The 27787-nt window shown below is 52.1% G+C and overlaps 4 protein-coding genes across 6 annotated transcripts; all 4 read left to right on the top strand.

Moving 5' to 3' along the window:
- Window positions 1-1288: 1288 nt before the first annotated feature.
- Window positions 1289-3523, top strand: HOXD11 (homeobox D11). Its single transcript, XM_040637498.1, is given in 4 exon segments — window positions 1289-1557; window positions 1559-1591; window positions 1593-2056; window positions 2792-3523. Coding segments are annotated over 4 exon segments (1002 nt in total). The 3' UTR covers window positions 3028-3523.
- Window positions 3524-10706: 7183 nt separating this feature from the next.
- On the top strand, window positions 10707-13591 carry HOXD10 (homeobox D10). The gene is made up of 2 exons (XM_008687167.2): window positions 10707-11552; window positions 12921-13591. The coding sequence occupies exons 1-2, from the start codon at window positions 10808-10810 to the stop codon at window positions 13196-13198; spliced, it is 1023 nt and encodes a 340-aa protein (XP_008685389.1). The 5' UTR covers window positions 10707-10807; the 3' UTR covers window positions 13199-13591.
- Window positions 13592-16562: 2971 nt separating this feature from the next.
- HOXD9 (homeobox D9) lies at window positions 16563-18843 on the top strand. The gene is made up of 2 exons (XM_008687518.2): window positions 16563-17531; window positions 17878-18843. The coding sequence occupies exons 1-2, from the start codon at window positions 16748-16750 to the stop codon at window positions 18117-18119; spliced, it is 1026 nt and encodes a 341-aa protein (XP_008685740.2). The 5' UTR covers window positions 16563-16747; the 3' UTR covers window positions 18120-18843.
- A 3109-nt stretch (window positions 18844-21952) lies between these two features.
- On the top strand, window positions 21953-26731 carry HOXD8 (homeobox D8). Of its 3 annotated transcripts, XM_008687168.2 has the most exons (3): window positions 21953-22893; window positions 24717-24864; window positions 25283-26731. In XM_008687168.2, exons 2-3 carry the CDS (start codon window positions 24840-24842, stop codon window positions 25576-25578), a joined length of 321 nt encoding a protein of 106 aa, XP_008685390.1. In that variant the 5' UTR covers window positions 21953-22893; window positions 24717-24839; the 3' UTR covers window positions 25579-26731. The 3 variants fall into 3 exon arrangements, with proteins under 3 accessions (XP_008685390.1, XP_040499506.1, XP_040499503.1); XM_040643572.1 differs by lacking the exon at window positions 21953-22893 and having other exon boundaries at window positions 23723-24864; window positions 25286-26731; XM_040643569.1 differs by lacking the exon at window positions 21953-22893 and having other exon boundaries at window positions 23723-24864.
- The last annotated feature ends 1056 nt before the right edge of the window (window positions 26732-27787 follow it).

Raw genomic sequence — 27787 nt, 5'->3', positions numbered from 1 at the left:
GAAACCGGGCGGCGTGGATGCGTAGGCCTTGGCGGGTCTCCGACGCAGGGAAGGGGCTGGTTGTGAGGCGGACTGGTCCTAGTCCAGGCCAAAAAGCAGAGAGGGTGAGGAGGGTAGAGGCGCCCGTGGTTTGTCTCCGTTTGGTGGGGAGTGGGAGGCCAGGCACCTTTAGAGTAGGACTCCAGATCCTTTTGTTCACCAGACCCCCCAGCTTCTAGAGGGCCACGGGCGTCTCCGCTGCCTGAACTTCCTCCTTGCTTTAGCATTGGGAGAGCAAAGGCAGAGAGGCGACAGGGAGAGCACAGAGATGGTGACACACAGCTAGGGGAAAGGAAGAGATAGGATCAGGGGACAGAGAGGAGAGGAAACGAGGAAAGTAAGAAGGACGAAAGCAGGAGGGAACAAGTGAAGGGAGTGGGAAAAGAGAGGACAGGAGAGAAAGAAGTGAGAAGACTGAAGGGAGACGAGGAAGGAGAAAGGGAGACAGAATAGAGGAGGAGAGAGGGCGAGAGATCCGAGTGGGCACCGAGGCCCTGGCCTGGGTGAGCTCCTGGTAGGGTTTTGGTGTGGTTTTTTTTTCTTTTTTGTGGTTTTTTTTGGTGCTTTAATGGCTTAAGATGTTGCACATTTTTTTTTTAACCTATGCAGTTCAATTTTTTTCTAGGAATAGTATTTGTTGAACAGTAACACTTTATACATATATATGCATGTTTATTTTGTCCTCCTCGGAGGGATGCTTTTAGTCTTGTTTGCAAAAGGGCAGTTTTCTTTTTCCTTTGCTGCAATTGTCTTTTTTGCAGAATATTAGTGTGTGCAAATTTGTGAGCAAATGAAACATGCAGGTTCAATCCATTGATTTTGAATTTCATATCTATATCTATGCCGGAATCTGTATTTCACGTAAGTTATTTATTTTAAATGGATATAGTGAATTCACAGCTCTCATTTCGACCTTTACAATAAACAAACCACTAGGCTCTATATCAGGGAGCGCCCGGGGAGTGCTGGCTGGAGAGGAAGACTGATCCGCCCCCAGCGCGCGCGTGTCTCAGCGCCAGGAGCCGTCCCGGGGCGTGTTGGCGAGAGCTGATATAGATATAAGGACATTTCTCTCCATGGCGTCACGTGACATAATTACCACCAGAATCAATCAAGATGAATTGCACGTCAGCGCCCGGTGGGGATTTTTGCTTAGTTGATCCTGGCCCAAGCCTCTTGTGCAATCGATGGCTCAGGTTGGCGGCGCGGGGAGCGGCCCGGGGCTCGCCGGCGCGCACGCCGCGGAGCCATGAACGACTTTGATGAGTGCGGCCCGAGCGCAGCCAGCATGTACCTGCCCGGCTGCGCGTACTATGTGGCCCCGTCGGACTTCGCCAGCAAGCCGTCGTTCCTATCGCAACCGTCGTCCTGCCAGATGACTTTCCCCTACTCTTCCAACCTGGCGCCGCACGTCCAGCCCGTGCGCGAAGTGGCCTTCCGCGACTACGGCCTGGAGCGCGCCAAGTGGCCATACCGCGGCGGCAGCGGCGGCGGCGCGGGGGGCGGCCGGCGGGGCGGCTCCCGGCGGCGGCGGGGCGGGGGCCGGGGCGCTCTTACTACGCGGGCGCGGCGGCGGCGGCAGCGGCGGCAGCGGCTGAGGAGGCGGCCATGCAGCGCGAGCTGCTCCCTCCCGCGGGCCGCCGGCCAGACGTGCTCTTCAAGGCGCCAGAGCCGGTGTGCGCCGCGCCGGGGCCGCCACACGGCCCCGCGGGCGCCGCCTCCAACTTCTACAGCGCCGTGGGCCGAAACGGCATCCTGCCGCAGGGTTTCGATCAGTTCTACGAGGCTGCGCCCGGGCCCCAGTTCGCCGGGCCGCAGCCCCCTCCACCTCCTGCGCCGCCGCAGCCCGAGGGCGCTGCCGACAAGGGCGACCCCAAGACGGGGGCCGGTGGCGGCGGGGGAAGTCCCTGCGCCAAGGCGACCCCCGGCTCGGAGCCCAAGGGAGCGGCAGAAGGCGGCGGCGGCGATGGCGAGGGCCCCCCGGGGGAGGCGGGGGCTGAGAAGAGTGGCGGCACAGGTAGGCACCCGGTGCGGGGTGGGCGGCTGGGCCGGGGGGCCGCGGGCGCGGGGGGGCGGCGGGGGCCTCCCTCTGCTTGCGCCGTTTTATGTGCTACTTTATAAGCGTTCGAAGGGGTTTATACATCCTATAAGATTTCCCGGGCCGTTGTAAAGTGTGTTTACGATAGGAAACCAATTTAGGTGGGCTTAAGGTAGACTTCGAAGGGGACATTAATCGCTGCAGAGAGCTTTTCCCCAGTTTGGGGGTGGTGCTAGAGACCATGGAGTGTGGGGGGGTAGATTTCAAGCCACTTTGTGAGTGTGGACACTCGAGCCTCCTGCTTTTAAGGGGGGTGGGGTGGGGAGATCCTTGAACTGGACTTTATCCAAGCCTCTGGCTGACGCGCGCTGCTGGCTGGAGTAGAGCAGATGCCTGGCGCGCTCGTGTTTCTCTCCCTTCGGGTTCCAACTCAGAGCCGGCCTTGCCCTCTGCTTCTCCACCTCCGTGCCAGTGTGTGTGTGTGTGTGTGTGTGTGTGTGTGTGTGTGTCCGGGCGTGAACACAGGCCCACACCCACACTCTCTCCTGTGCCCGCCCATATATCATCTCCCACGACGCAGGCAGGGCCTTTCAGTGGCGGCGGGGGACGTCCCCAACGGGCCGAGGCCTGGCCCTCGCGCGGGCCTGGGCCGGCGGGCGGGCGGGGGTGGACAGCCAGCGGTCTCTCTCACCTCTTGGTTTCTTTGCCTTGCAGTGGCCCCCCAGCGGTCCCGGAAAAAGCGCTGTCCCTACACCAAGTACCAGATCCGCGAACTGGAACGCGAGTTTTTCTTTAACGTGTACATAAACAAAGAGAAAAGACTCCAACTCTCTCGGATGCTCAACCTCACTGACCGGCAAGTCAAAATCTGGTTCCAGAATCGCAGAATGAAAGAAAAGAAACTGAACAGAGACCGTCTGCAATATTTCACTGGAAACCCCTTATTTTGAGAGCTCCAGGAAGCACCCCTCTTCCCGAGCCCCACTCGCCCACCCACTTCCCCACCAGCCTGCCCTCGGCAGGCCCAATGTCCTTGGGTTTAATGACGCCTCTTCTCTGTGGAACACCACGATTCCTTCCCACGGTCAACTCGGGACCTCCCAGCGACCACTGCTGCCTGCGGACGAGGCCGGGGACTTGGCCGAATGGATCCTAATAAGGGGAAAATGGTAAATGAAAACGTCCCTTTACAATTTTACCGCCAATGTGCTGTTGTTCTCCCTCCCTCTCTCCAGTCCCCGTGGGGACGCTGTGAGATCTGTAGAGAGTTAGGCCGCGGGGCTGGAAGGCTCTTGTTTTTGTTCTGAGTTTAAGGGACCCGACCATCCCCCTTGGTGAATGCAGATTATTTAAACTCTGGGAAATGTATCTTCGGTCTGTCGGTCTGTCCTATTGAGGCGTAAGTCACTGTGTTTTGTGTGAATAAATGGTTTCTGGTAAAATGGAGGTTACAGCTTCAACACACTATATGATTTTTTTCCTCTTTAAAGAAGTTTAGTGTCTGATTAGGGGATTTTAGTGGCCAGAACCTTCTCCCATATGCAAATGAAAATCAAGTGAAATTCTTTTTAATCCCACTGAAATAAGAGTAGCTCTCTCCCACCCTGTCTAGGCTACCCTGGTTTTAAAATCACTTTAGGGATGAATTTCTGAATTGAGGATGTGACCCAGCCATTCTGGTGCTGCTTTCTCCAGGCAATGAGGCTGGGGCAGCAGGAACCTAAGAAGGAAGTCTCCTCCCCCCATTCCCAGTTTAGTGAACTTGGAATTTCTGAAAAGACAAAAACCATTTAAAAAAAGTTGTTAGAAAATCTAAATGTACTCTTAACAAGGTGTCAAGGAGCCAGGGTCCCTTAAAAAAAGAAATCAAAATCAGAAACCTTCATTGAAAAAAAAATAGTTTGCTAAAAGGAAGTTACCAGTGGTGGAGAGGGCTTGGGATCCTTGCTAATGTCACAGCAGGCATAGGGTAGAGAAGGTAAGACCTCTCGCTGGAATAGGGCCTGAGGCTGCAGACCCACTTCTCATTGCATTTATCGCTGCAAGTTAAAGAATGTGGTGGGGGCTGAACTGCACTTTATGTTGCAGGGCCAGGCCAGGCTGTTTACAAAACCTTGAACTGTCTAGACAACACCATAAAAGCCAAAGTTCTAAACAGCTTAATTGGGTTATATTATACACCTTCTGGTGGGCCCAAAAGAGATTTCCGCAATGTGCAATAAACTGTAGGAGTGAGAAAAGCATCTCTTTCTCTGAAAAAAGTAAAGTGAATCATGACTCTTAACCTCTCCTAAGCCCAAAGTAAAGAAAAACAAATCCATAAGATGTACAGTACCCCATGCACCTTCAGAGGGGGTATGCATTTCCAAATACACAATTTTTTTAATTGCCAAAGTTTGGTGGTGGGGCGGGAGGAAAAACATAAGTGCATAAGTGTATGCCTTTGAACTTCCAAAATGTCAAGGTCATCACCTTTAACCTTTCTGAATAATTAGGCGCCTTAAGGTTCTTCTGTGATATTCAGCCGCCACCCACTCACACACACATGCTTACACACATCCAGACCCCCACATACATTTATGACCACACAGCATCATATCAGAGGCTCACCATAAATCTAAGCAAATGCCTAATTTCAGGATCAATAACTTTAATTTCCCTTCAAACATTTGTGTAATTCAATAGCAGTTGACTTCTTTTTAAAATACTGGTTAGATTTAAGTGTCTACCAGCATGTTTTTTAATACAGCTAGTATATAGTGAGGTGGGTTTTTTTGGGGGGTCATAGACAGCAGTCCCCTTTGCTCTAATGAAGAACCACAGCTTTCAAAGCAGGCATTTGAAAGAGGAAGCTTTAGTCAGATTTACACCTTTGCTATATTTGAAAAAAAAAAAAAACAACTGTTGTACCGTCAGTTAAGTTATTGTACTTTCTATGATATGGAACAAAACTAAAAATATTTATATTGTTTTCCAAAGTGTCCCTCAACCGTTGGTGAAAATTGCAAGAGAAACAAAGCCTACAATTGAATAATTTCGTCCGGAAGGGGATTCCTTTGTGTGGAATTCTGGGTGTCTGTTAAAATGTCAGTGCCCTAGTAGTATGATCATTGCAGGAGCTTAAAACTGTTTTATTTCTTTCTCTCTCCATCTATCTTTTTTTTTTTTTTTTAACTGCATCTAAATGTAGCAAGCTTGTGTGTCCACCACCTTAGGTAAGCCGAGCCTAAGGATACCATTTCCCGTTTGCATGGCCTTGGAGAGCCACACGGGGGCGTGCTCACGTTCCAGAAGCCGCGTTTGGCGCTGAGGCCACAGTACCGTATCTTTCCAATACTGATTCTAATAGACAATCTCAACCCGTTAGAAACAGGCGGCCACTAAGGTATTTGTTTGCTGTTTGTTTGTTCTAAGCAGCCACGAGGTGTGGAAAGTTGCATAAAGACAGAGAAAACGGAGCTACCCAGATTCCTGAAACAGATAATCACCTAATCGTTGTCTCCTGAAAGATAACGCTGTTGCAAAGAATACTTTGGCATAACCTGGTGGTGTCAAGGAGAGATTTTTTAAAGACAAATATGTACATTTCAAAATAGGTCATGCCACTGAGAGTTAATTAAATTAGAGAAATTAATTTTCTTGTTGGTTTGAGTACGGAGACCGATAAGAGGGTAGGATCAACTCCTCCCAAAAACAGCGTCCGCCTTGTACGCTCTCCGACCGCCTGGGATGATTAAAAGGCTTTTGTTTAAGACAGATCGGGGCGCCGGCAACTTAGCTGAATGTGGTCTCAGAGAAAATGAGACGCGTTGGGACTGAGGGGCTCGTTCTGGGCGAAGGAATGCCCTCCAACCAGGCCATGCCCGGCACCCAGGGCTACTGGTAGCGAGAAGTGCAAGTGGAACTATGAGTTGCGGCGTCTGGGCCAGGCTGGGCTGATGCGGCTGCGGGAAGCCGCAGGCTGTCCAGGGAAACATTTATACTACGAGGCAAGGCGGCATAGAATGGGGATTGCATTTGAAGCAAACGAGCTTTGCGTTTGACGGAACCCTGGACACTCTTCGCAGCCGCCTGCTGGCCTTGAGCATGGAGTTTGATTTTTGCACCAGCTCTTGGAAGCAGTCTTCTTGCTGCATGCCCTCCTAGTCCCCCACCCCCGTTTTGCAAAGCCCCTGACTTTGGGGAGGGCCTGTGTCGCTATCCTCTGTCCAAAAGGGAGGGCTCCAGGACATGCATGGTCTATTCTAAGGGAGGGTGACTGTTCCTTCTTTCCCGAAGTTCATTGTGAAGCTCCTGCAGCCCCCAGAATTAGTGCTGGCCTCCTCAGCTCGGCTGTCTCTGTCTCCTTTCTCCAAAGCCTGGACCAAAGACCCTGGGTCCACCCCTGGGAGCTGGCATCAGCTTCAAAGGAGGCTGGGGCGCCGTAAGCCCCCCAGTGAGGCGCCTGCCAGAGGCATAGGTGTTCCCCACGGGCACCCCCGGCTCCCGCCTGTCTGACTGCCGGTCCTGCTTAGCTATTGTGAAGCGACATTTCTCAGAGCCTAACCTGGGTGTCAGTCCAGGTGGGGAGAGAACCCTCCTCCCCAAATGTCGTGTTCCTCTTTAGGCGGCTCCAGCAGGGGTGCATGTGGCCTTTCAGGGCCCCTTGGCCTTGGCTGGCAGCCTTCCTCAGACAACGGGTGCTCAGCAGTCTGCAGTTCCTTTCCTACCAGCAGCGCCCAAGATGGGCCTAAGAAAGGGCAAAGGATTGGACCAGGACTTCTGGGGGCTGCAGATCCGACCCCTCCTGGTTGTTCAGAGCCTGTAGGGCTCGTGGAGTGTGGCCATGTATCTTGAGTCACCGAGATCTCAGATGCTGAAGTGGAGGGAAAGTGCGCCAAGTAGGAGTCTTTTGTGTCTGTAACGGAAAGAGGCTCCCCGGCCGCCAGCCCTTTTGCACAGTCTCCACAGACTCTTCATTGAGTTGGTGGTGGCTTCCACAGCCTGCCCATTTGTCCCCTGATTTCTTTTCACATTGGCTGGAAGGTGCACAGTGCAACCCGGAGGGGTTCCCTGGGGAAGCAGCCTTTAAAATTTGTCTCCATCCGCTCTGCCCCCAAAGAATGGCACAGCCCTGAGGCCACTCAGGGCCCAAATTCAGAGTGAACCTAGGAGTCCCCAGGTCTACTCAGGCCCAGAGTCACTGTTCTTCCTGGTGACAGAAGAGCGCAGATGCAAGCCGCTTCTTGATTACAAATGCTAATTTCTTGCTAAAGCGACCCTATTAATTTTTCTCTGGAAAGAGCTGTGCCAGGGAGAAGGATGTCTTGGTACAAATATGGATATTCATCTCCTTTATCGTGCAATATTGATTTATTATTAATGGTAACTGCTCCAACTGAGATCTAAAGATGATCGAAAACAGCGGCTGTGCAGCTACATTAAATACTCCAAAGCAAAATGCAGGCTGGCCTTGAAAGCCACTGCCCTTTCATCCCATTTGCTTCATCTCAGCCTTAGAGTCTTAGCCAAAGTTTCCATCCTCCCAGGTCCAGATCATTCTCTTGTATTATTTCTATTTTGCTCCATTTTTATTATAAAATCCCTCTGAAATATTGGAGTCTCTGGCCTCAAGGAACTGGTCTGAAGACAGATATTTGAGAAAGAACAAAATAGAATTTTGTGATAATAGATTCAAAATTATAGCTGATACACATATTTGCTGTGAATGAAGGAGAACTATTTCAGGCCAAATCTAATGTGGGGGTGACTTAGAGCCTGAAGCCCCTGAGAGTTGAAACAGAAAGGCCCCCAAATTCGGAAGGCAGATCCTGCTTGTGCTGGCTCACCGAAGACCTACTCGCTCCGCGAGGAATTGCTGGGTTTTAGCCTGAATGTTTTCTTCATGTATAAATAAAGATTATGAAAGGGCATTTGATGGGCATAAAATTCCCGATTAGATTGAACAGTCTTGCCTCACGAGTGGGGTAGGGAGAATTGGACAACCGAGTTCCAGGCAGTTCCCTTGGCTGAGATGCAAAGGGACGACAGTCCTGGAGCGCCAGGGTGGCGTCAGGGCGCCTGCCGAGAGCGCGTGCAGCGGGCACTTTGTCCAGCCCTGGGCACGCTTAACTGGCCGGGATCATGATCTCCACCTTCGGATAAAACAATTTTTGGGGTGCTGGTCCGTGGCTGTTAGCTTTGAACAGGAGCGGTAGCAGACTAGAGTCGAAAGTTGGATTTTTTTTTTCCTGCCTTCCTCACGCCCCCCCCCTCACCCATCCTCAAGCTTAAAAACAGCCACCCCTACGGAAAGGTAATGTTTAAACTCGGGCTTCGCCGCCGGCATCCCGCAGCCGGAGCAGTTAGAGGCGTCAGGCTTTTAACCTGACAATGATGTTGTATTTGAACAGCTGCGTAAAGGTTTAAAAGGTCTGTCTCATTGCCACCGCGGAGTTTTTTAAAAGGGGTTATTGTTTGGGCGAGGGCACTTCGAGGGGACAGGCAAAGTGGTCCCAAGGCCGAAAATAATGTTCAGTGCCTGTTTCCACCAGGCCAGGGGAGATTCCTTTTGGGGAGGGGGGACAGAGGGTTTGTTGGAAAAGGTTTTTGTAAAGGAGTGAGCAGACTCGTAGTTCCCCCCCAGAATGCTGAGGCGCTTTAATGAGCATTGGGCTCCAAAGAAATGTTCTGCTGAGGCGGAAACCCAATTTGCTCACAAGTTCAGTCTCTGGGCCTGAAATCCAAGGCCAGCGCATGACAGGGTGAGTGTGGGGAGAAGAAAACACAGACGCCTTTCCGGACAGAGAACTGGTTCACAATCAGGGTTTCTGGGGCCTTTTTCCTCTCTCCGATGCAGGGAAGGGGATCTGGGAAGCCCGAGGACAGCTCCTGTGCCCTGGCCTGGCCCCTCGACCAGGGCAAGCCTTTGGAAATCAAGGTTAAAGCTCCCGCTGCTTCCCCGAGGCCGGGTTTCCGAAGGGCGGCTCACCCGCCTGCAGCCAGAGAACAAGAAAGGAAGTTGTTGGAGAAGTTTCTCGTAAAACTCTGAATTTCCATGGTGGTGATGGTGGTTATTCTTTAATGAGCTCGACCACAACCCCAGACCAAATCCTCTTTATAGAACTTTCCGTCACCAAAGGAAACAGAGGACCAAGGTTCTCTCACCTCCTTTTTTTTCTCCCTCCCCTTACCCAAGCAAAACAGTGTCAAATAATTTTAGGAATTGTCCAAAACTATAAAACTCAACTTCTGACAAAAGTATAGCTTTTAATATTTGACGATTTGTGTTAAAACAAAAATTGACCTTCTTGGTTAGTAGCGAAGGGGAAAAATCAATAGTATAATTTTCAATAATTCATAAAGCGAACGCCATTATGCTAAATCTTAACTATTAATCTTATCCTTTACAAAGTCTCGATTGATTTGTTAATAAAATATCTTCCCGTGTGTGGCAACAGCGGGTATAACTCTTTAAAAACCTTCAGAAGCAAGAAAATTACCAAGTAGCCCAAGAATGTAGATGAGAATTTTATTGATCGCCCTGATTCTTCTTAATATGTATTAATAAATTCCACAACCTTTTGTACCTTGCACTTGTCAGAAACCAATGCTTTTACAAAATCCATAAAAGGAAAACATATTTTTCTTTGCAGAAGAAGCAAATGACACCTTTGCTTCTCTCTCTCTTCTACTCGGCCCAGTCAGTTTTCTAAAACTTCTGGCGTCTGAGGGCTAGAGTTTTCCCCTTTCCTTGAAAAAATTATCTTCTTTCTCTCTTCCTTCCTTCCTTCCTCTTTGCTCATTATTGTCAGGGTGTGTAGGGAGGGAAACCTCGGTTTAGTTCTCCCGCTGGGAACCGGAGGGACGCTTTCGAGGATAGCCAACTGCTGGCGAGGGATTGTCTCCGGGCTGAAAGCTCCCAGCGGCCCGGCCGCAGAGGTCGGGGTGTGGTTCCTCCGAGAGAACCGAAGGCTCGGATAGCCCACCGGGGCGCCGAGGCGCCGGGATCCCGCATCTCCCTCGGGCTGGAGGAGAGAATGGACAGCGCCAGGGCGGGCCAGTCCTCCGGGCTCAGGGCCGGCCAGCTGCTTGGCCTCTTAGCCCTCGCGGCCCTTCTCGCCTCCGCTCCCCACGATAACTTGGCCACGTCTTTGCGTGAGAGATCTTTACTGTGGACCCCTGGGGTGGGATGTCTCAGAGCCCAGAGAATCCGACTCACCTTCCCAGGCTGCCCGGGAGAAAATTAACCAGCCGGGCCCCCGCCCCCCGCCCGTGCCCCGGCTCTCGGGCGCGTTCTGCCTGGGTGTGTGCGGGGAATGCTTCTGTGTGCTGGCGCCACGGCACTCTGGCTTCCCTCCCCGCGCGTGTCCTCCCGGACGCCCCTCTGGCCGAGACTTTCCTTCCGCCAGCGGGGCCCGGAGGCCGGAGCGGGGGACGCGAGTGGGGCCGGCGGGCTGAGCGAGCCCCGGGGAGGCTGGCGGGCGACGGAGAGTGCTGGACCGGTTGTCTACAGCGCGCACTATCGCGGGCGCGTAGTAGATGTCGCTGTTGTCCGTGCTTACGCGGCCGGCCGGCCGGGCTCTGGAGCACGTGACCTGCGAGGAGGCTGCGGCTCAAGGCCATTTTCAAATCTCATTGGCTTGGTTGTCATGTGGTCGGCAGAGGCATCCACAATTACACGGGGAATGTTTTCCTAGAGATGTCAGCCTACAAAGGACACAATCTCTCTTCTTCAAATTCCTCCCCAAAATGTCCTTTCCCAACAGCTCTCCTGCTGCTAATACTTTTTTAGTAGATTCCTTGATCAGTGCCTGCAGGAGTGACAGTTTTTATTCGAGCAGCGCCAGCATGTACATGCCACCACCTAGCGCAGACATGGGGACCTATGGAATGCAAACCTGTGGACTGCTCCCGTCTCTGGCCAAAAGAGAAGTGAACCACCAAAATATGGGTATGAATGTGCATCCTTATATACCTCAAGTAGACAGTTGGACAGACCCGAACAGATCTTGTCGAATAGAGCAACCTGTTACACAGCAAGTCCCCACTTGCTCCTTCACCACCAACATTAAGGAAGAATCCAATTGCTGCATGTATTCTGATAAGCGCAACAAACTCATTTCTGCTGAGGTCCCTTCGTACCAGAGGCTGGTCCCTGAGTCCTGTCCCGTTGAGAACCCCGAGGTTCCTGTCCCTGGATATTTTAGACTGAGTCAGACCTACGCCACCGGGAAAACCCAAGAGTACAATAACAGCCCCGAAGGCAGCTCCACAGTCATGCTCCAGCTCAACCCTCGCGGCGCGGCCAAGCCGCAGCTCTCGGCCGCCCAGCTGCAGATGGAAAAGAAGATGAACGAGCCCGTGAGCGGCCAAGAGCCCACCAAAGTCTCCCAGGTGGGGAGCCCCGAGGCCAAGGGCGGCCTTCCGGAAGAAAGGAGCTGCCTGGCTGAGGTCTCCGTGTCCAGTCCCGAAGTACAGGAGAAGGAAAGCAAAGGTCGGTATGAGCAAGTTGCCACCCCAGCGGGGCGTGCAGCCCGGGAACCCGGCAGAGAGGGAGCGCCTGGGTGCCCAGCGTCGAGCTCGGGCAGCTGAGGCGGGGCCGACTGGCAGGTGCTGCTCCTTCTGGCTTTTAGAGGGGCAGTCTCAGTCTCGAGATGGTCCCCGCTTCTCCCCGGCTGTCCTGGCCCTCCTGGCTAGTCCTGGCCCCACGCTGATGGCGCCTGGGCAGAGGAAGGGCTTGCCGGGTTTATTTTTCCTGAGCTAGACCTGAAATGCAACAAAAGAGAGCAAATGAGACCTGCGGCTCCTAAACACGGCCCCAGAACCTCCTTTCTCCTGCTCAGATTTGCAGTCCCAGCTTTGCCTTTCACCCAGTGATGATTTTAAGGCGGTCCAAGGCACCGTGGTCGTGTTCAAGTGTATGCACCCCGCATCCTGCGAGCTTGGGGGAGGCACTGGGAACGAAATGAATGGGCTGGTTGGCGCTTGGGCTGGGGAACAGGGCTCCCAGCCTCTGCGGGGTTAAGTAACCTTGGCTTTGTCTGGGGAAAGTGCCGCAAGCTTTGCAATCCATTTGCAAAGAGGGCAAAAGCTGAAGAAGGGGAGAATGGAATCTGCAGGGCCCACCCGGCAGGGTCAGCCTTAGGGCTGGGCTGGGGCAAAGAGCCAGGGGTTCTGGCTATTTGAGAAGAAACCCTAGCCCTAAGCCTCTCCCCCAGTGTCCAGAGGTGGGCCACAGTAAGAAGCCACATTTCTGGGAGGAGGGGATGCTTTTGTGTGGGGACAAGAAGGCATGAGAATGCGAGAAATTCTGAGGGGTACAACAATGCCCAGGCAGGTCGGAGAAGGTGTACTCGCTTCCTTGATTATCTTTTGAAAGAGAAGGGCCACTATAAACCTGGTTGTGGGGCTCCGCCCGGGCAGGAAAAGTGGGGAAGAAGTGGCAGACTTGGGGATGTGAGGCAGCAATGGTGTTGGTAGTCTTGTTCCGGCTGTGGTTTGCTTCTTCCACTCCAGCCCAATTATGAGCTGCCCACTTAGAATGTTGCTGGGGAGATCCTGAAAGTTTACTATTGTACGAATGTTTCGTGCAGGTCAGAAAGTTGAGAGAGAAAAAGAGAGAGAACCCTGACACCTAGGGCAAGAGTACCCGCCCATCGTGTCATTTTGGGCATTTAAACTAATCTGGCATCAATTACAAATCCCTTCCAGGGCCCACCTCATATGAGTAATGTTTAATACCAGCATTTCCCAAAGCGGCCTGGCTGCCAGCGGGGTCATGGCCAAGGGTACATTTGAAAAGACTGAGAGAGAAAAAAAAAATTCTTGATTTTTTTTCTTCTTCTCCCTTTAATTTTGTTAGAGGAAATCAAGTCTGATACTCCAACCAGTAATTGGCTCACTGCAAAGAGTGGCAGAAAGAAGAGGTGCCCTTACACGAAGCACCAAACGCTGGAATTAGAAAAAGAGTTCTTGTTCAATATGTACCTCACCCGCGAGCGCCGCCTAGAGATCAGTAAGAGCGTTAACCTCACCGACAGGCAGGTCAAGATTTGGTTTCAAAACCGCCGAATGAAACTTAAGAAGATGAGCCGAGAGAACCGGATCCGAGAACTGACCGCCAACCTCACCTTCTCTTAGGTCCCAGGCCCGTCGGAGGCCAGGATCGGAGAGGGAGCACCGCGTTCCAGGGCCCAGGGCTGGAGGACTGGGAAGGCGGAAACAAAACCTTCGTTGCTCTTTGTTTTTTTGTTTTGTTTTGTTTTGTTTCCTGCTAGAATGTGACTTTGGGGTCATTCTGTTCGTGCTGCAAGTGATCTGTAATCCCTATGAGTATATATATATTAAAAAACTAGCACGTGTAATTTATTATTTTTTCATCGTAATGCAGGGTAACTATTACTGCGCATTTTCATTTGGGTCTTAACTTATTGGGACTGTACAGCATCCATCAGTTCATTCATCTGTCCAGCAATGTGACTTTTTCATGTTTTTCCTAACGCAAAAGGTCTGTGTGTGGTTAGTCCATGATCTCATGGCGTTTTGAACACATTCAGTACTTAAAAGTACTTAAGTTACATATATATTTAAAAAAGATTAAGAAAACCCACAAGCTTTGGGGGGAGGGGGACTAAAAAAGCACATTACAATGTATCTTTTTGCAAATGAATTTAGCAATTGTCCTTGGTGAGATGGAATACTGACGACTTATGCCTTGTAGCCTTCCCTTGTGGTGCATCTGTGGTTTGGTAGGAGTACAACAGCAACCTGTCCTTTCTGTGCATGTTCTGGTCGCATGTATAATGCAATAAACTCTGGAAACGAGTGCGCTCCCTCTGCTTTCTGAAATGGACATACACCTTACGGTGGAAATGAAAGCCTTTGGTGAGATTATCTTCCTGTTAAACTGCTTGTTTGGGGCAGTTGGGGGTGGCGATAGCAGGAGAAGGAAAATGGGAGAAGCTGGAGGAGGCCTAGGGTGCTAAAATTTGGCAGTGGGGCGGGGAGTGATAATCCAGCCTGGATGTGCTGTTTTCCTAGTTGGGAAGAAGAGGAGTCTTCTCCCCCTCCCACCTCCCCAAGATAGTAGCACAATTGAATTCTAGATGGGTGTGAGTTTCCCTCTAACCAGAGCCTGGTAAGTAAGACTGTGCCCACGCTGCTTTTTCCCTCACAGCTCCCCATTTGTGTGTTTTCCTGTCTTTGGTTTTGGTTGTGTTATTTTTTAATACTTTCAGTGGGGTCTTGGTGATTTCTGGCTGGCGTGCCATCGTCAGGGGCTAGGTTGAAACCAGTCCGGCCCACCTGGAAGCTGCCTGGGCCTCCAGTGCAGGAACAAGGACAACCAGCAGCTAGCACTGCAACGGATCCAGTTCTGCCTGCCCCCCCTTTCCCTTACTCCCACCCCTATCCCAAGCACAGGACAAGCCAGGCCACAGCGAAGCCGAGGATGGGTGAGTTTTCCCATCCCACTTTGCCCTGGTTTCCTTGTGGAAGGATTTCATGCTCAGTCATTAGCTTTTAGTGGCCCACATGAAATTTTCTTAAAATTTTCTGAAAAGATTTTCCCCCAGGTAATGCTCCATTTAATTATAAAATGCTGGTTGGAGCCACTGTATCTGGGAGGCAAGAAAATGTACAAAAGATGACTGAAAGGGACTTTGCAAATGAACGTGACTTCCCATGAAGTCCAATGTTCCAGCTGCCGACACTGCTCGGAAAACTCCAGCCAGCCTGCACCGATAGAGTCCAGGCTTATCTGGTCCTACGTGGGAGAAAGGAGAAGAGGCCCCAGAGGAAAGAATTGACAAAGAATTCGTTTTCTCAGGCTGTGCTGTGGTTTCAAAAGGTCTCCGCCAGCTTCAAGTAGCTTCACAAAACACATCCTTTTCATTTTTTCTTTTTCTCCCCATGAAACTGTCTATTCAGGGGCTCTGAGCCTTACAGTTCTCATTCCAGGGAGTCTTTGGGAAATTCAGTATTTATTCAGAGTTTTAAACTTCCTTCTGAAAACGAAGAACCTTCCCCAGTTCCAAGACAGAACCCTTTAGGGGAGCCATTTCCTAGGGGTGGGAGAGAGAAGGCTCGGAATCAATGCCAGGTTGGAAACACTGGAGTAGATTCGCCCAGACCTCCATTGGTTGGGCAGGAGAAGGAGGGCAATTTTAACTTATCCGTTTCCTCCCTGCGATGTGGGGCGCGCCATTAGGTGTTGACAGGGGGCCATGTCTCAGAGGAAAACCCGGTGCTACAGGCAAAGACATCTCCTCTGGAACAAAATCAGAAAGCCATTGGCAAAGGCAATCAATCAGGCCATAAGTAGCCATTTACCCCTTTCCTTTCCGGGGCTCGAGGTGGGCTGGGATCCCTCCACGGGTGCTCTGAGCAACTTGTAGAGTGAGGGATAGATCCTCTGCCGCCTGCTCCCGGGCTGCTTTTGTCTCGGCGCCCAGCCGAGCTGCCAAGGCTTTGTACCATGGATTTGGGAGTGACAATGGGCATTTCCCTCAGATTCAAGGCTGCCCAGCCTTACTTCTGGAGGGAAAAGAAAGAATTCGGAAGACAGTGGTCCAAGAACAAGCGCCAAGAAGCGGCCCGGCCCCGGGAGACGCGGTTCCCTCCGGCCTCCTTGAGGCAGGCTTGGGGCGGTGGGCGGGAGCGGGCCTGCGCTTGCATTTGGGTTCTGCCCTATGGCGTGTTCTCTTCCAGGGCCTTTCCAGCAGCCCCGGAGAAGACAGTCATCCTGGCCGCCACTGTCCCCGCTTTGCCTACTCTACAGCCTGCCAGCAATTCCGAGGGCACTCAGAAGCCCCAGCGGTGGCCGCCGCAGCACCCAGTCGGCGGGCCGGGCTGCCCCAGCTCACCCCTCGGGCCGCGGCGTGTGCTTCGCCTCACGTCGGGGGTGTGTGTGGCTGCGCGGGCGTGTGTGAGTGTGGTAGGGGGAGGAGGCCCTCCGAGCTGCTCCATCCGTCCGTTTTATTAGGGACACATTAATCTATAATCAAATACACCTCATAAAATTTTTATTGAAAGGCATAATATCATTACAGAGGTCTTCCACCTGTTTTAAACAACACGACAAGCTGTGAGAGAGCGTGTGTGGGTATGTGTAGGGAGGGGTGGGTTTGGGTAGGGAGAGAGGCACAGGGAAAAAAACTCCCCTCGGGCGCCAGGGGGCCGCCTCTGAAGGCCGGCCTGCCTCGGGCCGCATCCCGCCCTGCGTGCCCCGGGCTGCTCCAGCCTCTCGCCCAGCGCTCCGTGCGCTCAGGACACGCGGCCGCTGGCTCCGAGTCCAGGGGCTGGAGAGGCAGCGCCTAGGTCTGAACTGCAAGACCGAGGGCGGCAAGAGGAGACGAACAAATAGTCCCCAGCGCCTCCTCCGGCCACGGTCGGGCGTAGTGGTTCCAGCCACCGCCAGACTGTCCGAGCCAGGCCGGACCGAGCTGGGCGCACGGACCGGGCTCTTGGGCTCTAATTGCGGCGCTTATGTTGATGATGATTTTTTTAAATCACAGCAGCCCCCAGTTTAGCGGACTGATTTACTCTCGGTATTGGTAAATATGATCACGTGGGCCGCGCGACCAATGGTGGAAGCTGCAGTCTGCGAACTAGTCGGCGGCTCGGGCGCCGGCGGGGAGCGGCGCCGCGGCGGGCAGTGTAACCTTGGGTGGGAGCGCACGGCGCCTCAAAATGTCCTCCAGTGGCACCCTCAGCAACTACTACGTGGACTCGCTCATAGGCCATGAGGGCGACGAGGTGTTCGCCGCGCGCTTTGGACCGCCGGGGCCCGGCGTGCAGGGCAGGCCCACAGGTGTGGCCGACAGCCCGGCCGCCGCCGCCGCCGAGTTTGCCTCGTGTAGTTTTGCCCCCAAATCGGCTGTGTTCTCCGCCTCGTGGTCCGCGGTGCCCGCCCAGCCCCCGGCGGCGGCGGCGATGAGCGGCCTCTACCACCCGTACGTGCCCCCGCCGCCCCTGGCCGCCGCCGCCTCCGAGCCCGGCCGCTACATGCGCTCCTGGATGGAGCCGCTGCCCGGTTTTGCGGGCGGCGCGGGCGGCGGCGGGAGCGGCGGGGGCGGAGGTGGCCCGGGCCCTGGTCCCAGCCCCGGCCCCAGCGGCCCACCCAACGGGCGCCACTACGGGATTAAGCCTGAAACCGGAGGGGCCCCGACCCCTGTCGCCGCCACCTCCACCTCCTCCTCCACTTCCACGTCTTCCTCTTCCAAACGGACTGAGTGCTCCGCGGCCCGGGAGTCCCAGGGGAGCGGCGGCCCCGAGTTCTCCTGCAACTCGTTCCTACGGGACAAGGCGGCAGCGGCGGCTGGGGGAACCGGGCCCGGGGCAGGGATCGGGTCCGGGTCCGGGGCAGGCGGCTCGTCGGAGCCCTCGGCTTGCAGCGACCACCCGAGCCCAGGCTGCCCACTGAAGGAGGAGGAGAAGCAGCATCCGCAGCCGCCGCAGCAGCAACTTGACCCAAGTAAGTGCAAAAGAAATTGCCCCCTGATTTATTGCTGAAACCTGTAAGGCTCGAATGTGCAAAACTGATAGTTTTACTAACCTATAAAAACGTCTAGACGCCTACTCCAGCCTAGGCGAGCAACACGCATCCATAAAAAGCTTCCCATAACCACCTACCCTAGGCGCGCGGTTTGTACGGTAAACAGAGCGCGGGCATTAAGGCTTTTTATGATAATTCCCCCCAAGTTGTGAAAAGCGGCCATCCTTGGTGAAATTAATTTAACGACCTCTCTCCCCCACCCTGTCGTCTCTCCTTGCCTCCCCTCCGCCCTTCGATCCCTTTCTTCAAACCCCCCTCTTCATAGACAACCCTGCAGCAAACTGGATCCACGCTCGCTCCACCCGGAAAAAGCGCTGTCCCTACACCAAATACCAGACGCTTGAGCTGGAGAAGGAGTTCCTCTTTAACATGTACCTCACCCGGGACCGGCGCTACGAGGTGGCAAGGATTCTGAACCTCACAGAGAGACAGGTCAAAATCTGGTTCCAGAATCGTAGAATGAAAATGAAAAAGATGAGCAAGGAGAAATGCCCCAAAGGAGACTGACCCGGCGCGGCGCCGGCGGGACCACTGTGCGCTGCAAAGGCAGTGGGGTTTTTGTTTGTGGGTGCTTGATTTCCAGAAACTCTCCAGCTATTCGGACATTTCCTCCCCCCTTCCCTTTTTAGGTAGAAGTGACTGTGTGGTTGGTCTCTGTGAGGTGTTTGGGGGACTCTGTATTTGCTCGCTTATGTGTTGGAGAAATGAAGTGGCTTTGGGGTTTTGCCTTTTCCCGCTCCCTCCCTTTCCTGAACCGTTGGTTCCATAGGAAATGCTATATTTTGTGAGTGCACGCTGGATTGAGGAGCCGTCCCCTGTGTAAATGTCCCCTATGTTTCTGAAAAGTGCAGTAGTTTAGCCCCCAGTGCTGCTCAAGCAGGGGCCAAGTGCACCCCACTTCTGAGAATGAAGGCAGAGCGACAACAGCGGGAGGCCCACCCGGGTTGCCTACCAGTTACGAAAGTCCCCTTTCCTCAGGGAGCCCGTGGGCCCTTCACTGGGACCTGAAATGAGGCCGAGAGGGGAGCCCAGGGCCTCTGGTGGGTGGGGGGGGGTGTATTCTCAGTGCACTGAAGGAGCCGCTCTCTCCTGGGGAGGGCTCGGCTTGCGTAGTCGGCGCGGGTGTAGGCCCTGTGGGTCCCTGCCTAAGGACCAGTTGTAAATGTTACCGCTTCCTACCAATAAATGCTGACCTGATCAAATGGAGCCCAGACGCTGGCCCTGAACAGTGTGTGCCTGCTTTCTCTTGTCTCTTTCTTTGCAAAATACCACACCCACAGGACTTCTCTTCCATCCCTGGGAGAGAGACACTGCTAAAAATCTGGGGCCCTTCCACCTGAGCGGTCTTTCTGACGTGCCTCTGAGTCTCCCTTTGTGTGGGCAGACCCAGTCAGAGCACAGCCCCTGGGGGGCCCTTGGCTGCTCTGTCCTTCCCCCAGCCTGCTTTCAGCTTCTCAGCGAACTCTGGGCCCTAGGCCCAGTGTCAGCCTTGCAGCAGTGCCCAGTGGAGCCCATGGGCCCCAGAAGCCAGACACCCTCTCGCTGGGGCATTGGCACATCGCACCCCATGTCTCCCTCTGCTCATGGAGTACCAGCCATCCACTCCCCTCTCTAAAGGAGGGAAAGGCCAACTCTGCACTCTGGAGCAACTCCCCCACCGCGTCAGGGTGGCTGGTTCCGGGAGGGCTGAGCCAGTTAGGCTGTGAGCTTCCGCCCTCCATACAAGAGCCCCAAAGTGACCTTAGCAGATCGAAATGGTCAAGGCTCTCCTTCGCAGCCACCCCCACCCCATCTCATCGCCCCTTCCCCGCCAACTCAATTCCAGTGCGTGTTTAGCCCCCAGCTTGGCCCTCTGAAGGCCGCATTCAGGGGCTAAAATGAAGGTCATTGTAAGTGAGGGTTCAGGCCCAGCACAGCCTTTGCAGGCCCGAGAGTGGGTGGCGCCGGGTGGCCTGGGCTGGGTGAAGGGAGGGGTTGATCGAAGAGTTTGGGGGGATCCTGATGAAAGAGGGGACTTGAAGGAAAAGCAGAGGGGGGCTGGGAGGGAAAGCCAAGGCCCAGATCCGGCAGAAGGTGCAGTGTACCCCCGCCCCTGCAGCCAACCCGATACCTAGGGCTCTTTGAAAACAGGAAGAGCCAAGGTGTCATAAAGCCATCGAGCCGGCGAGACGTCTGGAGGTAATGAGTTTACGACAGGCTCGGCGCTTCGCTTTGAAACCATCTCATTTTGATGTTGTGTTTGTGGGAGGAAGGGAAAAATGCAGAAAAAACTGGGTCTTAAAATCTGGACAATAAAATATAAACAAGACTGTGTTGGATCAAGAAGGCAGGGGCTTGGGAGCCCCCGGTTAGGTGTGAGCACCTAGGAAATAAAAATGGGGGAGGGCAGGAAAGAGGAGATGATGTATTTCTGATTTTTAAAAATGGGCTGGTATTAGGATTAGCCTATGGTGGGTGGCTCTTTATAATATTTCACTATGGCCGCAGTCTAGCTCGTTCTTTTCTTTCTTTCTTTTAAATTGGCCTGTTATTTGTGGGTGGGAGAAGTTAGTGATCTTGAGTCATTGACTCAAGCTGAGGGTCTCCCAGCCGCATTGTCGCAGGTCGGCAGGAAAAAATGAAGTTATTTAAATACCCTATCATAAAAGTACCTGACCCTCCATTCCAAACTTTGCAGCAAAAGTATTGTTGTAAATTCTATTTGCTTGTAGAAAATGTAATCGTTACAGCTGAATTAGAAGAAAACATTTTTAAAATTGAGAAAAAAGACTAACCTCGAAAGAAACACCTAAGCTGATTAAAGTCTTTGCTTTAACAAAAATTCAAGTGGAATGCTTAGTCAATTTATTTCACTCTGTGACTTTTGATATAAATTTAAAATCTCACTTATTGTGTATAGAAATGTCAGTAAACAGCCCAACAGGGCCTTTCCAGAGAGCCGCTCAGAGATCCAACAAAAAGCTTTTAATTTGGTTTCTATTTCTGCCTTCCCCTGCCCCCAGATTGCCCAGTGAAATGGGCCTGAAGGATTAAAAATAAAAAGTTAAAATAGCAAATATTCAGGATTTAATGCTAAGTAAAGAAAATATTAATAAAATGAACTTCTATCATTTCTTTGTTTTAGTAGTGCCTGGCTCCTCTGACAAAGAAGCCTGTTGTTGTTGATATTTAGAAAGTTGTAATTTTTGTTCAATCCAGCCCGTTCTGTAGTTGTGGGCGATTAGGGAATGGGGACCTACTGTGTCTGGCAAAAGAAAGGCTGGAAGCTTTTGAAAAAGACACTATTGGAAGCTCTCGGGAGTACAAATATCTTTGGCATTCAGGAGCCCCCGGTTGCTGCACTTGACTTGTTGACAATCAAAGGGATGAAGCATTATTAGTGTCAGCGATCCAAGCCCCAGTCAAAATAAAGAACAAGATTAGAACTGGTCTGAGTCGAATAAAGGGAAGTTAAACTCAGTCTACTGGAGGCGGCATTTTGCCACTAGAGGGCGCTGTTGCTCCACTTTGTGATCTCATAAAGCTGGCGTTGCGGCGAGGAAGGTTTTGATTTAAGATATTTACAATCTTATTTTTAATTCTAAATTAGGATAAGTTTAACCAGAAAGGCTCAGTGTACACTATTAAATTCTCCGGGCGTGTTTGTTAGGTATAAAATTTTGGATTAGTCAGGATTTCAGAAAATTTGGACTATGGCACAGCTGAAACTATAAAATGTTATGGTTAAGTTAATGCATTCTATCAAAACAAACGTGTAAAAAGCATAGATCTTTATTTACAAAGTTAATCGCGCTCTTTTCCCATTCAAATTATAAACAAAATGCTTGGGGTGGGGGCGAAGGGGAACTAAGTGTTTTGTCCCAAGAGGAAATGTTGTGTTGTAATGCTTTGTTAATTAGGCCAGAATGTGTAGAAATGAATTTCGTAGTATTTGTGTTTCTTTTCTGCCCCCCAGAAATCACACAGTTCTGGAAGGTGCCTTGTATTATTGAGATCTGGGTTCACTCTTCTTTTCCCCCATTCTGTTCCAAAACCCACTCATTGATCCAGAGTTTAAATACTTAGAAGCGCACAAGCCAAACACTGAAATTTAAAAAGCCACAATTACAAAGTTGGTTCCAAGGCTTTATTGAGAATAATTCTCTTTTAATTGGGTATTTGCAAGACTGAAGTACAAATCGTTAACTATCGGAATCGGTTTGTCCGCCTTCGGATTTCAAGGAAGTTTTACCTGGCGATATCCGGCAGAGAACAACAACAACCCCGCCCCCCCTCCCGCCCCCAGTATCCTCTACTCCCTACTAATTTAAAAAATAAAGCATGCTTTTATCATCTGGAAATTCATTAACAGTCATTTACCTTGACCGTTTCCAGCCATTCCCTGTAGAAACAATTGAAAGAGTGTTAGACATTATCTTGTTATGCCTTTCCTTGTCGATCTCATTTTCTCTATTTGCGAAATATGATTCAGTCCACACGGACTGACCTCAGGATCGCACTCAGAGACTGGACCAACCCACAAAGAGTGGGGGGTAGTTGAAATGACTCGCTCGCTGCGCCTTTGGGGGCCGTCTCGGGTTTTTAGGTATTTGCATTAGGCGTGAAATGCCGGGGTGGTGTGTTTTAGCTTTAACGGGAGCGCCCTCCGTGGGTTCGGGGCATGTTTCCGCGATCGGTTCTCAAGGCTGGAATGGGCCTGGTGCTCTCGCAACAATGGATTATCCCTCAGGAAAAGGGGCCCGGTCATCTAAAAAGCCCATGAAAAAGGCCGAGTAGGCAAGGGAAAACGCACTCAGCATAGACTTATTATGTTCATTGGACGTTAATACGGGAGTAGAGGAGAAAAAAAAAAGGTCTGAGGGAGAGAAGACGGTGGTGTAACGGCGAGCGGGCTTCTAAAATCAGGAATATTTTGCCGATTCACACTCGACTTGCCCACATGACACGGGACGTTTCTCTTCCTCATCGCTCAAGCTAGGATGGGCCTTCTCTTTCTTTTGGAAAAATTAGTAACTTTTTAAGCTGAGTCCAGCGCCCGCTCTCAGCAGTAAGTTCACAGGCTTGGCAGATGAACTAGAATCATTAGCAGACGATGGGCGCCGCCTTCAGCTGCTTCGAACCGGCGCGATCCGAACACCCGCCCGGAGGCTCGAAGTGGGGACTCGCAGGCGTCGGCCCCCCGTGCTCCGCCCGGGGCCACCGCCTGCCCTGGTCCGCTCGGTGCCGGGGCTGAGACCCGGGAGCCGCGCGTCCTGCTCGAGGAAATACTACCCACCCCAGCGTGAGTTCTCCTTCCCGCCTTGGAACATTTCTGTCGCTTTTCTATTTACTCCCTCAGCAATGTTAATCTGCCCCCCCGCCGCCCCCACATTCTTCTTTTCCCCTGCCCCTGGTGCTGACGTCTATCAAGGGTGAAATGATGGAAACTATATTCATGGGCATGATTTCCATTAAATATCAATTAACCTGGGAGCCTCAGCCAGGCGTGCAGTGCGTCAAGGGTAAATGTACATCTCATTTCAGAAGGCCTGCCAGCCCGGAAAAGAAGGGCCTAGATTCGCTTTGATAATGCCTGGCTTGGGGATCACCCTTATGGCCTTTAATCAAACCACCCAGGACCCAACCCAAATGTATGCGGTCCAGTCTGTCTACACTACTTGGCCCTTGTTCCCTGGGCTGCGCCCGCATGTTCAGAAGCGCAAAAGCCACGGCCAACCTCTGAGGGGCTGCTCTTGGGGCCAGGGGAGGGTCATTTGCTTCCATAGCCTCCTGGGAGTGGCCTCCCTGCCTCCCCCCAAGTGTAAGGTTCTCTCGCGCCCCCGCCACGCCAGCCGCGAGCCAGATTCCCTGGGCCCCGGGGGGCAAGTCGAGCCCTTGGCAGTGCGGCTTTATGGGCCCCCTTTAAGGCCGGCGGAGGCATCTCCCGGCCAGCGTGAGGAGTCCCGTCGGGAGCAACGGTGTCGCCTCCGCGCGGATCCCTCCGCGCGGTTATCTCGCCCCCATCTTCTCCACACAGTGGCGTGGTGCGAAAATGCCTCGCCTGGGCGCACCGGGGCGGCAGCCTCGGCGGCGGCGGCGAGAGCGGTGGGAGGGGGCCGCGGGGGGGGCCGAGGTGAGAGGTGGTGGCGGGTAGAGGGTGTTTTTTTCTCTTCCCTCCACAGCGGAGGTTTGTAAACCGAAGCCAAAGAGTGTCCCTGTGGGCCGGGCGCACTTTTTTTTCTTGTCCCGGTGCGCTCAGGGCCGCCTGGTGCCTGAGAGGAAACAGTGGAGGCAGCGGGGCAGGTCACCCGGGGCGTCGGCGATTATATTGCGGCCGAGCCGGCGCGCGCCGGGAGAGGCCGGGCGGGCGGTGAGCGCGGGGGCTGGGCGAGGCCCCGCGACCCGCGAGGGAGGCGGTGCGAGGCTGAGGCGGCGGGCGCGAGAGCCGGGCATGAGCGCCCAGTAGCCAAGTGCCCGCGGCTGCCGGGCCTCAAAGGCGACGCGCGCGCGGGCGGGTGGCAGCACAACGTAGCCCCGCGGCCCCGGCGGCGCGAGCAGCCGCCCCAGAGGCCCCCGCGGCAGTGCGGCCGCGCTGAGGCGCGCTCCCTGCCTGCTCTGCACCGCCCGCCCGGGGCCGCCGTACCTCGGCCCCTGGCCACTGCCGCCGCCGCTCCGATGAGCTCTTACTTCGTGAACCCGCTGTACTCCAAGTACAAGGCGGCGGCGGCCGCAGCGGCGGCGGCGGCGGCGGCGGCCGCGGCGGGCGAGGCCATCAATCCCACTTACTACGACTGTCACTTCGCGCCCGAGGTCGGCAGCCGCCACGCCGCCGCCGCCGCCCTGCAGCTCTATGGCAACAGCGCCGCCGGCTTCCCGCACGCGCCCCCGCAGGCGCACGCGCACCCGCATCCGTCGCCGCCGCCCGCCGGTCCGGGTTGCGGTGGTGGGGGCGGCCCGGGCCCCGGCCAGGACTACTTCCACCCCGGCGGGGGCAGCCCGGCCGCAGCCTACCAGGCCGCCCCCCCTCCTCCTCCGCATCCTCCGCCTCCGCCGCCGCCTCCCCCCTGCGGCGGGATTGCCTGTCACGGGGAGCCCGCGAAGTTTTACGGATACGATAACTTACAGAGACAGCCGATTTTTACGACCCAGCAAGAGGCCGAGCTGGTACAATATCCTGACTGTAAATCGTCCAGTGGTAATATTGGCGAGGACCCAGACCACTTAAATCAGAGCTCGTCTCCTTCTCAAATGTTTCCCTGGATGAGACCACAAGGTTGGGATGCATTTTTTTTTTTTTTAATGCGGGGAGAGGGGGAGAAATTTGCTTTCATCTCACGTTCTAGCTTTAAAACTACCTTTTCCTCTCCCTCTCCTTTTCCTTCTTGTGTAGCTATAGTGGGTCTTATTCATAAAGTAATACTTTTTTTTTCGTAAAGTAGAAACCGCGTAAAGATAATGGGGACAGAGTAATTGTGAAGACCTTCCCTCTGTACCTCTAGCCTGCATATCCTATCTATCTATCTATCTATCTATCTATCTATCTATCTATCTATCTATCTATCTGAGAGCTAAAGAGACCTGTGTATATTTCATCCCTTAGACCCGTTCCAGAAAGCTCCAGCAACCTGCAGAGGCACCATTACATTTCTAAAACGCTTGTTTTCCTTTTTTTTTTTTTTTTTTTAAATCAGCAGCTCCTGGTAGACGAAGAGGAAGACAAACCTACAGTCGTTTCCAAACCCTAGAGCTGGAAAAAGAATTCCTGTTTAACCCTTATCTGACCAGGAAGAGAAGAATTGAGGTTTCCCACGCCCTAGCCCTCACGGAGAGACAGGTAAAAATCTGGTTCCAGAACAGGAGAATGAAATGGAAAAAAGAGAACAACAAGGACAAATTCCCAATTTCCCGACAGGAGGCAAAGGATGGGGAAACCAAAAAGGAAGCCCAAGAGCTGGAGGAAGACAGAGCTGAAGGCCTGACAAATTAACTTCTACCTTTAAAATTTTAGCACAGACTATTAAAACTAATGATCAACACATGCTGTTGGACACCATCTATTTTCTTTGTTGGAAAGGACTTTACCTGTATTTCAAGCTACCTTCATGTCACTGCTCTTGAGGTTACTGCGCTTTGAGAGGGGTTTGAGTGTTAAAAGTTTTTAGTATTGCATAGAAGCAGCCCTTGAGCTGTCCTATGTAAGGGTAATTTGATACTGACCTTGTTGCTATATTTTTATAATGGTAGTTTTTAATGTCTGAGCTGATGATTTGCCTCAACAACATAAACTTCCTAATGATTAGCACTAAATAATTGAATATAAATGCTTTATTAATCAAACAAGTGCACTTGAACACTTAAAATCATTTCTTTATGGTGAGTAAATTAAAAGAGATCTATTAATTTTTTAAAAATTATGCCTGCAGAATATTTACTTTATGTCATTTGATTAAAATGTATTATTTATGTTTTCTTTTTCTGCTTTTATCATGAATGGTTCGGGTGCCTTTTGTTTACTCCTAAAAGGTTTCTTTGAGTATTTTGTAAATGTAATATCTCTGGGAAAAGTCTGGGCCAAATATTCATAAAGCACATGTTAGCTGAAGAGTGTAATGTGTAGTCCAGCTCTGCAGCTTCCTTAAACTTGGGGAAAATGTTGGGCCAATGACAAAAGTTTCAGGAAAATGTCATAGTTGACGCTTAACAATTTTCTATAGTCTATACAAATTATGACAATTTCATCATCTAAAGTGAATGAATACTTGAAAAGCCAATTATAAGATTTTCACTCATTAACTTTTCACTCTGGCAAGTCGCCTTGTGGAATGCCTCTCATTTCTCAGCTTGCTTTCGTTTTGAACTGCGCTTGGTATCGCCTGAAATCGCTAGGTCTCTATGCTGTGGCCGCTGCTGTGATTCCGTTTTTTAAATAGGTGCCATATTTATTTGTATTCCCTTCGCTCTGTTTGCACGCCCATTTTGAGCCAACTGTGTGCGTCTCAGATGTCGGTTGGTACGTCCTCTGCTGTTCTCCAGGAAGGCCTCACCTATTGAAACAAGCCCTGAGAGCAAATGCAGAAAAATCTGAGTGTAAACAACCGCTCCAGAACATAGCTAGCTCCTTAATAAAGAAATGAATCTTTTCTAGAGCTAGTGTGTTTGAGCGCCGCACATAACCCTTTCCCTGAGTCAGGAACCACCACCTGGGCTACTAGAAGGCAACGTTTCACTAAAGTTTCTATTTGATTAAAAAAAAAAAAAAGGAGTGGGGGTTCCAAGCACTGCGTTGTAAAAATAAATAAATGCAGGGGAGGGGTCTTTTTTTCATTACAGAGAGGGCTGGCTGGCTAGGCTATCCTAGCTGCGTCTTGCTCTAAATAACCTTGCTAAGATACTGTGAAAGCTTTGAACTTCGCAAAGGACTCAAGTTGTGGGTCCAGTGGGGAAGACCCAGAGTCCAGGTTACACCACAGATTATTCCGTTGAGCCTGTGCTGATGCTGGGGTTTGGGATCCGTTATTAACGAGATATCCATTTTCCATTGGAGGCTGCTCCTGCAGCTGCCATTTTATGAGGGAAAAGGAGGGGGAAGAGGGGGAGTAGAGAAATTCAAGTAAACTAATATTTCTCCCCCCAAAATGGAATGCATCTCATCAGGTAGACATTGAAGAGCTCTTTGCTTTTCCTAGATGCTTTTATTTTTAAAGAGGTACCTTTTAATTCCAGAGTGGTTTTTATTGCACAGGTAAGACAATGGAATCTGTCTTAGGCCTGAATCAGCCCCTAGGCATTGGTAGGCTATTTGCCTGCCACTTCAAGGACCTGGGAAATGTTGGCACTGGTGGGGCCAGAAGTGAAACACCACCTAGCTTTCTTTTTTTTTTTTATTAAAGATTTTATTTATTTATTTGACAGAGAGAGAGACAGCCAGCGAGAGAGAGAACACAAGCAGGGGGAGTGGGAGAGGAAGAAGCAGGCTCATAGCGGAGGAGCCTGATGTGGGGCTCGATCCCATAACGCCAGGATCACGCCCTGAGCCGAAGGCAGACGCTTAACTGCTGTGCCACCCAGGCGCCCCACCACCTAGCTTTCTATCCAGGGAAGAGGCTGTGGCTGTGGCATTCGCTGACCTGAGCCAGGAAAGACAATTTTAAGTCACGGTGGCCTGCGGCTTAAGAAACATTTGCACTAGAGGAAAC

Source organism: Ursus maritimus, unplaced genomic scaffold (genome assembly GCF_017311325.1).
Source record: "Ursus maritimus isolate PB19 unplaced genomic scaffold, ASM1731132v1 scaffold_1, whole genome shotgun sequence".
Classification (NCBI taxonomy): Eukaryota; Metazoa; Chordata; class Mammalia; order Carnivora; family Ursidae; genus Ursus; species Ursus maritimus.
Note: the sequence above shows the minus strand (reverse complement) of the source record. Positions and strands in the feature narration are given on the sequence as shown.

What these genes read in the sequence shown, in the direction of transcription:
- HOXD10 (XM_008687167.2), top strand. Translation starts at nt 10,808, where the DNA reads ATGTCCTTTCCCAACAGCTCTCCTGCTGCTAATACTTTTTTAGTAGAT. An exon ending in ACAGGAGAAGGAAAGCAAAG is followed by an intron (nt 11,553 to 12,920) that starts GTCGGTATGAGC and finishes TAATTTTGTTAG; the next exon opens with AGGAAATCAAGTCTGATACT.
- HOXD9 (XM_008687518.2), top strand. Translation starts at nt 16,748, where the DNA reads ATGTCCTCCAGTGGCACCCTCAGCAACTACTACGTGGACTCGCTCATA. An exon ending in GCAGCAGCAACTTGACCCAA is followed by an intron (nt 17,532 to 17,877) that starts GTAAGTGCAAAA and finishes CCCTCTTCATAG; the next exon opens with ACAACCCTGCAGCAAACTGG.
- HOXD8 (XM_040643569.1), top strand. Translation starts at nt 24,267, where the DNA reads ATGAGCTCTTACTTCGTGAACCCGCTGTACTCCAAGTACAAGGCGGCG. An exon ending in TCCCTGGATGAGACCACAAG is followed by an intron (nt 24,865 to 25,282) that starts GTTGGGATGCAT and finishes TTTTTAAATCAG; the next exon opens with CAGCTCCTGGTAGACGAAGA.